This window comes from Penicillium bovifimosum (assembly GCF_028826915.1).
Source record: "Penicillium bovifimosum strain IBT 22155 chromosome Unknown utg000001l_segment0_segment0, whole genome shotgun sequence".
Taxonomy (NCBI): domain Eukaryota; kingdom Fungi; phylum Ascomycota; class Eurotiomycetes; order Eurotiales; family Aspergillaceae; genus Penicillium; species Penicillium bovifimosum.
In genome coordinates this window covers 2663369-2678556 of record NW_026622710.1, presented here as the reverse complement: position 1 = coordinate 2678556, position 15188 = coordinate 2663369, and the positions used below count along the sequence as shown (strand labels likewise).

At 50.5% G+C, this 15188-nt stretch overlaps 5 protein-coding genes across 5 annotated transcripts; 1 reads left to right on the top strand and 4 right to left on the bottom strand.

The window, feature by feature from the left end:
- Nucleotides 1-3678: 3678 nt before the first annotated feature.
- Nucleotides 3679-5436, bottom strand: N7515_001022 (kinase-like protein; the record flags this gene model as incomplete). The annotated part of the gene is given in 4 exon segments (XM_056661766.1): nt 3679-4601; nt 4658-5153; nt 5170-5330; nt 5406-5436. 4 exon segments carry the CDS (start codon nt 5434-5436, stop codon nt 3679-3681), a joined length of 1611 nt encoding a protein of 536 aa, XP_056526932.1.
- A 715-nt stretch (nt 5437-6151) lies between these two features.
- On the bottom strand, nt 6152-8475 carry N7515_001021 (MCM DNA helicase complex subunit MCM5; the record flags this gene model as incomplete). Its single annotated transcript, XM_056661765.1, has 4 exons — nt 6152-6644; nt 6700-8102; nt 8152-8278; nt 8339-8475. The coding sequence occupies 4 exons, from the start codon at nt 8473-8475 to the stop codon at nt 6152-6154; spliced, it is 2160 nt and encodes a 719-aa protein (XP_056526931.1).
- Nucleotides 8476-8962: 487 nt separating this feature from the next.
- N7515_001020 (vacuolar protein sorting-associated protein 54) lies at nt 8963-12293 on the top strand (the record flags this gene model as incomplete). The annotated part of the gene is made up of 3 exons (XM_056661764.1): nt 8963-9179; nt 9236-12077; nt 12131-12293. The coding sequence occupies 3 exons, from the start codon at nt 8963-8965 to the stop codon at nt 12291-12293; spliced, it is 3222 nt and encodes a 1073-aa protein (XP_056526930.1).
- A 386-nt stretch (nt 12294-12679) lies between these two features.
- Nucleotides 12680-12998, bottom strand: N7515_001019 (uncharacterized protein; the record flags this gene model as incomplete). Its single annotated transcript, XM_056661763.1, has 2 exons — nt 12680-12841; nt 12906-12998. 2 exons carry the CDS (start codon nt 12996-12998, stop codon nt 12680-12682), a joined length of 255 nt encoding a protein of 84 aa, XP_056526929.1.
- A 528-nt stretch (nt 12999-13526) lies between these two features.
- Nucleotides 13527-15185, bottom strand: N7515_001018 (uncharacterized protein; the record flags this gene model as incomplete). Its single annotated transcript, XM_056661762.1, has 1 exon — nt 13527-15185. The coding sequence occupies one exon, from the start codon at nt 15183-15185 to the stop codon at nt 13527-13529; it is 1659 nt and encodes a 552-aa protein (XP_056526928.1).
- Nucleotides 15186-15188: the final 3 nt, after the last annotated feature.

Sequence of the window (15188 nt, the reverse complement as noted above, 5' to 3'; positions counted from 1 at the left end):
ATCAATTTGACGGCTTCAGTCAAGAACTCGCTTTTCCCCTTAACACAATGCGAGTTACCGAAGACGTACTTGCTTTTCTCACTCGGTACCGCACTTGTAGAAGCCATACTTGGCCCGAGATAGGCCGCCTTGTAGTATTGAGCAAGGTACCAAAGTCTGGGATCAGTGGGAACACGGTCCCGCCAAAATGTATGAATTGCCCGGACTCAGCCTCCGGGGTCCAGCCTGGATCACTAGCTGGTCCAATGAGTCGAGTGATGTCGGGGGACCGAGGTAGACGGGCTCGGACTGGAGCACACTACCCGCCAAGGGCATCTCATGTGTCCAGATAGCGATTCTCTCCGACTCTGAGTCCATCAGTGTCTGGGTCGAATATCCTGGCTACTGTCAGACTAACCCCCAGAAATCCGATTTCGACACTTGCTTCAAGGCACATCTTCACTGCTTGAATACGCATTCACGTGTTGGCAGCGGCCCAGACAGGTACTCGATCACATCGTACCTGTTTTGCGTGTTACTCTGTTCTGTCGCGAAACAGGATAAATCTCTCTTGCCTTGTCCTTTGACAAGCAGTGCTGGAATTCTTGGTGTTCCGACCCAGAGCAGGGATTCCTGTTTCCCATCCCTGGCATATGTGTATTCCTGCCTTTGTTTCGTGGCTGTTCCATAGGGCTGTGGGATCAAACCCGGAAACATGAGTGGGCCTTGCCTTGCAAACGTTCAAAATGTTCTGGTCGCCCGCATACGTGAGGATCCGCTGGCGTTGGAACGGTATGAAAAAGGTCTACGGCCTTAATGCGCAGAGAGGGCGAGCCTTGGGCTGCTGAGGAGCTCCTATGCGAAGGCACAGGATGTAGTGGGGGTGAGGCTTGCATCAATGACTCCCCCTGCGAAGGCACAGGATGAGCCTTGGGTCGAGGAGACCCCGTCCACGTGAAGGCGCAGGATACTGTTGAGGCATGACGTCTCTCCAGACAAGATCACAGGCATCCATGCCGTCAGAGAATGAATGGCGGTTTGGGACATCCAGAATGGTGACAAGGTCATTCCCAGACCTTTCTCATACCGGGCAACGCGCACCATAGCGAATCTTCCTCATGCTAATACTGATAAGGGTGTGGTGTTCAAAGTCAATCTCACGCGCCTCGTGGTTTACCAAGGCAAATGGGGTCTTGACTCGGATACAGTCGAGTGGCCGTGGATTCCCCACCTTGCTGGAGCGCTTTTTGCACACTATTCAACGATGGAGCCGTCCATCGTTGAAAGCCAAGGACACTCGGGTCTGGTTGTTCCCAGACCCGCTCTGTGATGAACTGGGGTGACAGCAGCCAGGCCTGTCAGGCGTCATTGCCTGTGGGTCGGCTATGGGAAAGGCAATTTCCCGTATCATGACGCGCAGTTCAGGAGGAAGGCGGCAGAGGGGCTTGAACTCAGCGGAGCTGGAAGATCATATATCCGGGGTTCGTCTGGATACGTCAGTCTTAACTCCCAAGTGAAGAGGCGTGCCGCGTGGAGATGGGGAAGAGTGGGTTCCATGTAATTCACTGTCTTACATTTCACACTGGAGGCAGCTATGTTGAATGAATGCGGTGAGTTTGGTTGAGTGACGCGTGCTTCCCACCTTCTGGTAAAGGGAAGCACAAGATGGATGGTGTCAAGAAAGATGAAAGAAACGACAAAACGCGAGAAAGAATGGCGAAAGAGATGAACAATGATGGATGGAAAGGTCAAGAATGAAAGGAGAAATTAGAAGAGGCACCAGGACAGATATTTAAGTAGCTTCGAAAGAGATGGAACAACGGTCACGGGCCTTCGTCACGGGTCTTCGGTCACGGCCTCACGGGCCTTCCATAGCAATGGAAAACGAGGCTATTCCCACGTCCATTTTGGGGAAGGCTTGGTTTATTTGTACACGAGCTAATCCCCTTTGGGCCATCCCACGATTTTCCAATGTACTCTGTTTTTTAAATGGTATTTTACACCAACGTTTCATTACCAATTTCCTACCACTACCAATTTCCTGGATGTTGAAGGTATGGCATGGCACTCGACGCTGTGACTTACCATGCACAGCCAACAACGCTGTCGTCATCGATACTGGCGCAGTGCATGCAGCAACTAGCAAGCATGGAATTCTGATGGGCGACACGAGAGATGAAGAGATGGAAAGGGAGATGAGAAAATAGATGAAGAGAGAAGAACTATCTAGGTGAGAAGCAGCCTACATAGATGCGAGGGAGCAGACGCCACATGTAGTTCGAATACTCCCCTTTGTCACTTGTGAGCAACACGAGTATGAAGTCACCAACACCATCGCAATTCTTCCAGTAAACGCCGAGCCCAACCTGCGAGATCCACCGCATAAACATTGCCTTCGCCAGTGGCTTCGTCAGTCCATTTGCAGTCAGAGTTGGAACCCCCTTCAATCTGGGGAGGACGAACAAGGTTTTGACGGTTGACGTGAGCGAACGGCCCATAAGAGGACGGTCCTTTTGACGGTCGACGAATGAAGAGCCCAAAGGAGGACGGTCCTAGTCGAGTGGTCTGATGCAGCGAACGGCCCAAAAAGGACGGTATAGTGGAAAGGTACGAAGGTGCATAGCGGCCAACAGTCGAGTGCCTGATTTTAGTGTGTTAATGCCTAAATTGGCCTGAATTGGCCTGAATTTAGACTGGCAGAAAATTAAAATACCTGAATTACTATGACAGATCTCCTAGTAAGCAAAGTCCCAAAGTTCAACAACCTTGGAACTGCAAAAGCCCATATTTGAAGCTATTCACACCCCCCATATCCTGTTTTTCATCGATTTTAGGAGTTGAAGAAGCTATTCCGATAGTAAAATCCAGTGTATTCCCCTATTCTAAGGCATTTCTGACCGTACAAAGTCCCTATTTCCCTAAACTCTTCGTCTCCTTTGGCTCCAATGTGTCACCACCCCCCTAAGCTCTCCGTCTCCTTTGGCTCCGGCGTGGTGAAGTGCCCTCAGCCTGCGGCCGAGCCCGCTTCTGGCCCCTTGCTGCGTTTCCCCTTCGAGTGTTTGGACGGATTGCGCTTTCGGTGGCTGCGGCAGGCGATGACAACTCGATGATTGTAGCAGGAGGCGGTGTTGCAAAAGTAGGAGGCGATACCCATACTGGAGACGGCGATCTGGGTGTAGGCGTTGCGGGAATAGCTTCACTAGCGGCAACCGTAGGAATTGGTTCACTAGCTACAGCTGCGGGAATAGCTTCACCAGATGTACGTATCACGATACTGGAATCCGGCCAATTATCAATTGCGCCTTCATACCGTGCGACAACCACATGTAGCTTCGTTGTTGGAAACTTTGAAATGAATTCCTTCACTGTACCCAAAAATTCCCAGTTGGTGGCTTTCAACTTACAGGACTAGTTACAAAACATGGTATTAAGCGGTGTCGAAGGCGGTCTAAAATCACTATACACTAGTACTAAATAGGCCATAAAACCATTTAAAACAGGCACTCGACTGTTGGCCGCTATGCACCTTCGTAGGAAAGGTCTTTGGGCGGTCAGATTTCGATGCAGACGTGATGCAAATAGATGCTGTTGATGCAATCTAATTGACGGTCGATGGTGAGCTCTGGCTCGCTGAATCAGAAAGGCTCAGTGGGGTTGAGATGCGTGATCTCGATTGGTCTCAATAAAGTGTATGTACTGCTACTTTTCTTCTTGATCCCTAAATGGCCATCCCTTCTCCAGAAGCTTGATCTCTTCCTGATCTCCCTCACCCAATGCAATCAGAGACTCTTTGAGCTCAGCAACCTTTCGTACGGCCTCTTCGTACTGTTCATTACTGACCCAACCGTCTTCATTAACTCCACCAATTTGCTCTCTCCAGAGATTCACAACTGCATTCAGTTCAAACCACTGCTGCTCTTGCCCAAGAAATTCTTTCGTTTCATCATCAGTGAAATGAACAGGACAAGACAATCCTTTTGTTTCTAAATAGGGCCAATATTGAGCCATGCGGATCAGTGCCCCCTTCAATGTTACAAGATTTCCACTCCACTGTCTTCCAGCCCATTCTATAAGGTGTTGTCGAGGACGGAGGAGGGGATCTCTCAGGGCATTAAGATGGGCCTTGTTTAAGCCTCCATTGAAGATACGGTAGTAGTAGAAGAGAAGACGCCGTCGAAAAAGCTCATCAGCTTCCGCCTTCGCTTCCGTAGAGAGTGTGTCATAATCCAGAGGAAGGGATGGTTCTTTCAAACCAGGTGATTCTTCAGGATCTGGGTTCTCAAATGCCCGAGGGTAGCCTGCAACCAACAGACGTGGCTCCACTGTTGTATGTTGCCAATCGATGATGCAAGAAATAGTGCCCGTCTCAGGTAAAATGAATATATTGCTTGGGTTCAGGTCTGGGTGACGAAGAGTAGGCTTATGCAATGCAGGATCTTTTGGCAGAAGGTATGGGGTCATTGCAAGATATTTGCACAAAAGATCAATGTGTTCTTCGGGATTCTTTTCTCCCGGAAAAATGCCATTGTGTGGAAAGTCAAGCTCAACTGGCTTGCCATATCGTCGTGCCCAGTACTCTTCTTTTTGGGCAATTGATTGAAAATATTCAATAGGATCGTTCCCTATATCTGTCAGTGAATGGACTGAATAGAACAGGGGAGATAACTTAATAACTTACATGGTCCACGATGAAGATTGAAATCTGCCAGTTTCCCATACCAAAACATGTAATCCGCAGTGGGACCAATGCAAAATGTCTCTGAATCGTGGCTCGGTTCAGTGTATAACGGCCCCTGGAGTTCAGGAGGAATATCTGTTTTAAAGTAGATACTCCCAATAGACCCAAAAGGAATGTTGAAGAATTTCTTCTCGATGTCAACAAAGCTTGTTGCAAGCTTATGCAGTTGGCGTTTAGTCAAATCCCGCCATCTTGACTGCAAGCCCACGCCTTGGGCCTTTTCCATGAGAAGATATTCGACCCCAGCAGAATTGTTTGCGCAGGAAGAATAGCCATAAACTTGAGGCACGGGTATGCCCTTAGAATGGAGATGTTGTAAAGTGGCAGCTTCACTTGCAGTGGCAAATTGTTTGGGCCCAGCAATGTGAAAGGGGATTTTAAGAATTGCCTCAAACCCGTCATCCATAGTTAGAAGGAAAACGCGATTGAAACCCCCCTTCAGCCAGTTTGACAATAGACGCGACTTGCCCATGAGCAGGACCCAAGATCTTCTCAGTCTCCTGCAAAAGGGCAGTGGCGTTAAACTCCACAAAGCGCTCGCGGAGGCGAAGATCCTCATTGAAAAGGAACCTCCCAGAGGTATAGGAATAAAGCTTTTGCGTGGCTAATACACCTAAAGAGTGAAGATATATTAGTGACTATTGATCATGGCTACCCAACTAGAACCTAGAACTTATGACAAACCTACCCATGTTGACACGCTGAGAGTATGCGGCCATGTTCCGTGTCAGTGGATCGAAAATACGATTCAGGACTGATTTGAACATTGGGATAGCAGGCGGTCGTGGTCCTCGTGGATAAGAAGGCTTGCAATAGGGAGTATGCTGGTAACATTCATGTAAATAGCTTCAAAAAACAGAGATCTGTACTCCGTACAACAGGACAACCCATTGCTATCCTAAGAATCATGTGATGGCCTAATACGGGATAGCGTGGACAGCAAAATACATCAACCTTCAAATTTTGCCTCTCCAGGATGGATTTTGGGACTTGCAGGAGTATATCATGATTGAGGGCCGATGTTCTGTTCAGTTCGTGATGCAAATGAGAGGAGGTTTCTAAGGTGGACCCGGCACTGATAGGGACTTGGAAGAAAGCTAGAGTTGAAAACAAAGTCCAGGGTCACATAAATAGGGACAGCAGGGCTGTTCTCCCTTGGCACTGCCGCACTGCGATGCTGGGAAGAAGCGTCGCTTGGCCTTTCTAGTCATGTTTCATTACGTGTGGGACAATTCAAGTGCTGGTGTTTAGAACCTAGAATGAGAAAAATATGCAATTGGTCTTATAACCACTCAAAATCCAGTATGAAGCACGCCCAACACCACTTGCCATTTCCCAAGCCTTGCAAGGCCAATAGATGCACAGAATCGATCAATCATCCCATAACGCACATACCGGTGTATCAAACACATTAGAATCATAATAAGTGACAGATCAAACTCCACAACGGTAGATTTGGGATCCACCAGAGCGGATCTGAATGGTATCACGTCGCTGCAAGACTCCCAATGCCCGATTGAGGGCTTGCTCAGACTTCCCCTTGGCTTCGACGAAGTCACGGCGCAGGGTCGCCAGGCTTGTGCTCCAGCCAATGGGTAGGCGACGCTTCAACTCATCCTCGATCTCGCTGGCTGCATCCATGAGTTCCTTGCTGCCTTGACCTTCGCCCTGAGTAATCGCGTCCATTGTGGATGCTAGGAACAGACGGATGGCCTCGTCCACGTGGGCTTCGGTGGCAATCGGGGAGAGAGAAAGCTTGGCGAGGGATTCAGAGATACGGACAATGGCCTCGAGTTGACGCACGGTGATAGGGATGGATGAACGGGTATTGGACTCCATCTCGGCACGGTGGACTTGCTTTCGGATAGAGACGAAGTGCGAAGAAAGTTTCTCTGCAGCTTCGGGGGAGAGACGAGGCGCACAGCGACTGGGAAGAAAACGTTAATATAAATGCAATGACCTGGTAAATGGTGTCAACATACCTGCGACAGTAGCTGATGTAGCGCTTCATCTGCTCGACTGGAATTTCGGCCTCCACTTGCTCCTCCACTCCACGACCACCCATGTGGACGCCCATGACGTGACGGGCGATCCTCTCGTCTCGGCCCCGCTCATGTTCATCGCGGACAATGAAGATCATATCGAAACGAGACAGGATAGTGGTCTGGAAATCGATGTTTTCGCCAGGGGTCTTGAGATCATCGTACCGACCGAAAACGGGGTTGGCTGCAGCCAGGACAGAAGTTCTCGAATTGAGAATAGTGGTGATACCAGCCTTTGCGATGGAGATGGTCTGCTGTTCCATGGCTTCGTGAATGGCCACACGGTCCTCGTCACGCATCTTATCGAACTCATCAATACATACAACGCCACCATCAGCCAGGACCATGGCACCGCCTTCGAGATAGAACTCGCGAGTGTTGTGGTCTCGCTGCACAGAAGCTGTCAAACCAGCGGCAGAGGAACCCTTTCCGGAAGTGTAGATGGCGATGGGTGCAGCCTTCTCGACGAACTTCAGAAGTTGAGACTTGGCTGTACCGGGGTCACCCAGCATAAGCACGTTAATATCTCCACGGAGCTTCATTCCATCGGGAAGAATCTTCTTGGAACCACCCATAAGCAAGCAGACAATAGCTTTCTTCATATCCAGGTTTCCATAGATAGACGGGGCAATGCTCCGCGCCAGGGCGTCGTACAAATCAGGTCTCCGGCTAAGCTCCAGGAATTCTTGTTCTTCTTCCTCGGAGAAGACCGAGGCGCCCTTTGCTGTCTGGTCGAGGTCGGAGGTGATGCCCACTGCACGGAGATAGGGGTTGCGGATAGCCACTGCGGCCTCCTTTTTGACCCCCTTGGCTTGATAAATCGAGAAAATGCCCATGACTGTGCAACGAGAGCCAGGAACAACTCGATTGGCAAGGTAGCGGTCTGCAGAAATAAGCACGTGTCGTGGTAGCTCACCCACTGGGACCTGGTCGGGGGCTTCCTGAAGCTTGAGGACTTGCTGATCCACGAATTGACATTTCTCGTGGTGAACAACATAGGGATCCAAGGGGCACTGCTCATTGTCTTGGTCATTCTCTTGCCTAGGCCGACCACAGCGACGTGGCAGTGATAGGCCAGCGAAGCCACCATCGACCGTAATGTTCTCATTGTAATCGCAGTTCTTGCAGCGAATGTGAACAAGTGTTGACTTAGAAGATATAGTGGAAGCTCCGATCACAATTCCAGGAATGCGAACGAGGTGGGAAATATTGGTGGCATTGAGGTCACGGATTGAGATGTGTGATGCGGAGGAGTGAAGGAGGAGTTGATGGGAGGGAAGTACGATATCGCGCTGTCCTGGGTAGACAATTCGAGCAGTGCACTGCTTGAGTGCTGCCTCAAACTGTTTGATGTTAGCATCGGCCATATAAATAATGTCATGAGAAACGTACGAGAGGAATCAGTTCACCAGGTTCGGTGGTGAGTCTGTGGGCCAACTCCTCATTGTAAGAAATAAGATGGGCAATGTCAATATCGCAGTAGTACTGTTTCACCACGGCATTCTGCCGTAATTGATCACTGTTACCTCACAGAATTAGCGTCAATTTTACCTAACCTTCATGAATGCGCGACGCGTACCGGTAGACAAATGCATTATCCAGCTGGAATTCCAGCACGAAATCACGCAGGCGGTTCTGTATAGTTGTGCGGTCTTCATCAGCGCCATTTGTACTTGGCGCAAGTACACTCAAAGTATAGGGGGTGCGTCTATCCATGGTGTAGGGCGCAGATATGGCAGGTTGGGGGGGTGGGTGAGTTAGCGGAAGGGAGGCTTCAAGAACTTTTGGTTAGTGTGGCACTAACGCGACGCGTCGAGCATCCGCGTGTGGACGCGTTAAGTGGTTTCTGACTAAGTTACTGCCTGAGGCACCCAACTGTCCCGCCCTGGCAGATTACTGGCCTGAGGCAGGAAATTGCTGAGTCAGGATGGGGAACCGCCACGGTTTAGCTAGCGCAATGGGCGATTGGAGATGACCAGTGATGGAAACAAAGCTACACCACCGGCTATTTCCTTCCAAGAGCCGATCGCAGCCGGACCAAAGTCGCCAATTGCAGAAGCTGATTTAATCAGTGTTGAAAGCTATAGCAGAGCCTGTCAAAGCTCTAGGGCCAGGTGTTCATCCACTGTCATGATCAGATAACACGGAACATCTCAACGATCGACCCTCCCCCGGTGGCTGTCCGATTCGGCTCGTGGCAGCCATGTCGTCAAACAGCCCACGGAAGTCAATTGACAGCTTGGCATCTGGGGTCTCGTCACCTTCAATCTCTTATTCAGCAAGCCAGCTGGGATCTCCGCGCGTGCCCCCTCAGCGGTTTCCCCTGAGGAGGGGATCAACCGCAAGCTCGATTGTGAGCATTGGAGGTGTCCTGGACTCTTCCCACCATCATGGCTCAATTGCAGAGTCTGGACAGAATGGTTCGTGATTTCAGATTACAAATCGCTTCATGATTGACTTGCTGACACCTATTTAGCCATTTCGACTCTCCTCCAGCCCCCAATAATCCGCACCGGTCTGACGGCCCAGAGTGCCGCCTCCTCTACCGGGTTCAAACCTCCATCGACTCGCGACATACCGCCAGTGACCTTGACGAATATAAAACATGTGGATGCGAAAGTCTTCCAGCCGTATCTTGCGCAAGTGGGAGGTTTGTACGATGTATTCCAACAACCTAAAGAAGGCGCAATGGAGGACGTCCAGCCGCTGCAGGCAGCAAAATCTCCGAAACCAGATTCCGATCGCGATTCATTAATGCCATGGTCCCTCGAGAGAAGGTCTTCGGCCATTTCAACAGGTTCAAGGTCATCCTCACCATATGATACTCGCGGCCGGCGCCCCTCCAGCGGCCGTGGCCGCGCCCCGGCAGTGACACCTCTGTCTACCATCCCTCCCGTATACTTTGACGAAGACTTCCACTTGGAGAACCCTCGTACATTCGACGTGGTCTCTGAAAAATCGGACGTGGTACGGCCCCCAAGGCCGCCAACCAAGGACGACAAACACACCAATGGATTAGCTGTGGAGCCAACCCAAACTGGAAGAAAGGCGCTGGCAACGAATGCTATTCTACAAGAGAAGCTTTCCTGGTACATGGATACTGTGGAGATCCACCTTATCTCGTCTATTTCAACGGCATCAAAATCCTTCTTTACTGCACTCGGTTCGCTCCGAGAATTGCACGCGGAAGCGGCTGATTCGGTCAATCGTATACAAGTACTGAGGAGGGATTTACAGAAGATCGATAAAGAAATGGCTCTTGGCGGTCTGAAGATTGTCAATCTAAGACGACGAAGAGAGAATGTACGAATGTTGGCAGCTGCCGTCGCTCAGCTGCGTGATGTGGTCGAATCAGTGTCTCGGTGTGAAGGACTAGTGGAACAGGGCGAGATTGAGGAGGCTGCCGATGGGCTTGAGGAAGTCGAGAAGTTGATGGCGGGGGAGAAGACCTCCGATCGTGCTGCCTCGAAGGATGAAGAGGGGCTTCCCAGACGACTTATCGACCTGCGAGGCATCAAAGCCCTGGAGGGAGCGTCCGACGATCTAGCACAACTCCGGCAACGCATTGGTATGGGCTATGAAACCCGCTTCCTGAACGATCTTTTAGGCGATTTACGGAGGCATGTCCAAAACGTGCCCTCGAACGTGACACTGCAGCGATGGGGCAATACATTCCAGCGGCAGCGGGGCAGTAACCGACCTGTATCGGTCTCTCCTGCCTACATGAACTTCGATAACGAGTTGCGATCGCAGTTGAACACCCAACTCAATGGACTCGCGCGTGCGCACTATACAATGTCAGCGGCGACCTCTTTCAAAAGCGCCGTTTTACGAGAAATGAAGGGCCTTATTCGCAAACACCTCCCCAGCTCTAGTGATGACGATAATGAATCCATGGTGTCGCTGTCCACACATGGCGGTCATCAGCTAAGCCAGCAAGAGAAGTCATCAATTCTTGCTCGCAATCTGCGCGCACTCGATCCAGATGATGCTTATGAGATGTTGCTGAATGTCTACACCGGGGTTAGTGAATCGCTCAGGCGGCTCAGCGTCCAAGTCAAAGTTCTTCTGGATATTGCTAGCGGCCTGGATTCGCCGGCGTCCGGAGTCAAGTCACCACCACGGAGCCCCAACCCGCAGAGTATTGACCAAGCTGTGAAATCTCCGCCGATCGGGCCAACGGCCTCTGACATGGCCCAAGATGAAATTCTCCAGGTTTTGGATATGTCCAGTCTGCTTGGTCAGGCAGTTGATATTGCCCAGTCGCAGATAACGAAGGTGCTGAAGGTGCGATCCGAACAGACTGCCCAGCTTTCGAAAGAGGAGTTCCTCAAGTATTTCACTCTCAACCGCCTGTTCGCCGACGAGTGTGAGGCGATCTCGGGACGCGGTGGTACTGCACTGAAGACCATCGTCGGAAATCAAATCCGTGACTTCATCACCCAATTCGGTGATGGTCAGCGCCATCAAATTGTGAATGTCATGGATGCTGATCGATGGGATGCACGCGACTTTGGCGACGAGGAGAACATCATCCTGACCCGTATCCTAGATGCAAGCACCAAAGATGTCGAGGCCTGGGTGGAAGTCTCCAAGATCTGGATTCAGCCAGCTGACAATGAGCAAAAGGAGCCTGCAGATCCTGCAAACGGGACCGACAAGACTAAAAACCGCACAGCTATCGTTGATGAACAGAAATACATCCTGCCTGACTCTGCTGTTGCGATATTGCGTAGCATCCAAGAGTTTGAGTTCCTCATGTCGAATATTCCCAGCATGATCCAGGACATCGCACCACATTTACTGGATATCCTGAAGCTATTCAACTCGCGATCGTCGCAACTGATTCTTGGAGCTGGTGCTACCCGTAGTGCAGGCCTGAAGAACATCACCACCAAGCACCTCGCCCTGTCGTCGCAGGCCTTGAGCTTTGTCATTGCTTTGGTCCCTTATGTGCGGGAATTCGTCCGTCGTCACGGACAGGCCAACCCCCTGATGGCCGAGTTCGACAAAGTCAAGCGTCTGTGCCAAGAACACCAGAGTGGTATTCACGAGAAGCTGGTGGATATCATGAGCTCGCGCTCTTCCGTGCGCGTGAACGCGATGAAGAAAATAGACTGGGATGCCAAGGGTGCGGCGGTCAATCCTTACATGGAGACGTTGGCCAAAGAGACTGGCACTTTACATCGTGTCTTGAGCAAGCATCTTCCCGACATGACAGTCAGCATGATCATGGTACCAGTGTTCCACAGCTACCGGGATCAATGGATGAAGGCCTTCGACGAGGCTGATGTGAAGACGGAGGCTGGGAAAAAGAGGTTAGTTCGATCTCCAGAATGCCAAGCTGGCCAATATACTGACTAGATTCCAGAATGCAAGCCGACATCGAGCACTTCCGAAGCAAGCTGAGCAAGATCGAAGGCGCCAGCGAGGTCGGCGACAAGCTCCTTGACCTCGTGGGTGGTAAAACCATCCCCAGCGAGGTTGAGGAGAAAGAAGAGCAGGACGATGGCTCTGACTCGACCAAGTCTTGAATAGTTGCTTGTCCTCGTCCATTGGACCATACATATAATTTCCTTTCCGCATGTTCCTTTCTTCTCTACACTTGTCAGCTTACTGTCACCACATACACTGTTCCGCGTCGCATCATAGAGCTAGCCCGGCGTTGTGGACACATGTTCCAATTGATTCTGTGATTCTTGATTCTCACTGTTGTTCATATTTCATTCTGACCTTCCTACCCTCCGCATTAGACAATCAGTCCCATTACTGAATTTATCTCGAACCATTTCCCATCTACGCAGTACTCCAGCGAACCAAAATCTCACAGAGAAAATGTTTATCATTCATACTTATGCATCATAACTCCCTCATAATCATACATAAAAAAATCAGGTATCATAACAGCAAAAGGCACAGCCTATTTGCCTCCAGTATTCTTCTCATCAAGTGACACGACAGGCTTAGCTCCACCGTGGGGATGATCTGGCCCAGAAGTAGGCAGACCGGGGTAGACATCACGGCCGGAGCCAGTCTCTTCAGGCATGGGGGCAGCCTTGTGGGAGCGGGTCAGATCGGCAGGCTATGCATATGAGTTAGTTATTTGTGCCAATTGAATGGGGGATTGAACGGAGCTGAAAACGTACCTCGTTGCCGGTACCGTGGGCCTTGTTGGGACCGTTATCGATTGGGTTGTCGCTCTGGGGGACACCGTTGTCGTATTCTGCGCCGCGGACCATTTTGATGTTTTTGGTGGGAGTTGGAGGGTTTGGAGGAGAGTGGTTATTGTTGTTGTATTATTCAATTGGAGATTTTGGTGATGAGAGAAAGGAAGTGATGGATTTGTTTGTACTTATAGTTGGAGTGTTCTAATGACAGCATCATGAAATCATAGTGGGGCGCATGACTTCATGGCCGTTGAGCTCTGCGATGTTCGATTTTGCCTTGGAAATGGGGTCTGGGAGGTTCAAGTGGAATGGAATGGAAAGTGAAGTGGAATAGATTGTTTAATTTATCTGATATCACACAATTAGACACAGTTTTTTGGAGTGCGAGGACATTTGAAGTTCATCAGAGCGATTAGGGTTATGGTGACCGAACCGGCCATTTCCCGCCCAGCTTTGCGATATGCCTTGAGCTTAAACATAAGCAAATGTCATTGGTGTATTTTTTTCCCTTCAGAAAAGGTATTCCAAAGCGCTGATGGGACAAGTTATGCAGTCCACAGTACTCCGTAGATGTTTCGACACTCGGAATGCAATTGTTTCTCAATATTCATATTCTCTGCGGCGGCGGGTCTTAGCCGCGGCACCAGCACCAAAGCACAACACTACATCTACCAGGGGTTCAATGGGAGCATCGTAGCCGCCAATTGAGGTGGCAAGCAGGTTCTCTAGAGACCCAGCGGACCACAGCGAGTCTCCCACGGGTGTAGGCGGGTGGTCGACAAACGGACTCGATACCAAGTTAGGTAGCTCAGACACTGTGTCTTGCTGCCACTGAGACCATTGCGGTCCAGCTCTAAGAGAGGCTGGCAGGTCCTCGATAGCATGGTCGTGCTGGGTGTCATCTTCCGTGGACAGTTGATGAGAGAGTGAGGAAGACGTTGATTGTACATTGTTTTCGGATTGAGAGTTTTCCCAGCTTAGGCTGAGCGAGGAGGCGAGGCCGCTCGATGTCCGCTCTCGTGATGGTAGGTCGCTCGGTGTGCCAGACTCATGTACAGTGCCTACTTCAGAATAACAGGAGGGGCTTGACATGAGATGGGACAGTTCGGTGAAGTGGGAATCAGGGCGTGGGAGAGGAGGCAGTGAGCCATGTTTGACTTTGTAGCGGAGGCTGTATGGCCGTACGGTTGGCGATGTCGCATCTGCATCGTGGTGTTGGTCGACGCTCACAGGGAGAGGTGGCAGAGGGCCATTTCGGAGTTTATCACGAAGGCAGTCCTGACTTTTGCTGATTTTCAGCGGCTGAGGCCATGATTCATCTCGCGTTGTGTGCTTTCGAGAGCTGTCTTCAGTGACAGAATCAGGCAGTTCGTGATTGTTGGTGAAGGTAGATAAGAGCTGACAGAGATCAGAAGTATCTAGCTGTACAGATGTTGAACAAGAGCAAACTCCTTGCTCAAAGTGAATGGACGACTTGGAGTATCGGAGAGCCTGGGTAATGGAACAGCATAAAGGCATGGTAGGACGATCAATAAAGTCCAAATCGGGTAGACGAGGGGCAGCATCAAGTTCTGCAATGACTGGACGACTGGATAGATCAACTCCAGAAGATGAGATGGTTTCTGGCTGCTCAAACTGGCTGTCGTTGCTGAAGTGTTGCTGTGGTGAATCCGGTGTTGTCAAAACAATTACAGGAAGCTCGACTGGAAAGCTTTCAGTCTCTGACGTGGAGCTGAGAGATGAGTGTTCGACCTCTTCGCTGCTTGAAGGCGGCAAGTCCGGGTTCAAAACTCTCAACTTGGAAGGCTCGTTCAACTCGCCCCTCCAGCTGCTACGGCGGTCACGTTGATGTGGCTGCACAGTTGCCACAGCAAGCGTGACTGCCTTGACTTGTTTAGCTCTGTGGCAGGTTCCCTTTTCCCATCTAAACGACCGGTCTGGGAAACGGGCTTTCCTTTCCCGGGACATAAGCCCTAATTCCAGTACAGAGAGGTTATATTCATCATTGATCATGGAGGTTCTACCAGAGCTCAACGTACCAACACGACTGTGGTCTCGAAAGTGCCGAGTTGGATAGCGATCAATGAGCGCATCCAGTACCATCCGCTTCAGTTCAGTATCAGGGACACTACGATACCGCTTCCGCTCGATCTTGTTGATCAGCTTGATCTTCACGCTGCCCAGAGGCGTGAAGACCCAGCTTCTCAGCCAACGCTTGGCCACAGAACGCCTGCGCAAGACCACCCTGATTTCAGACATGCT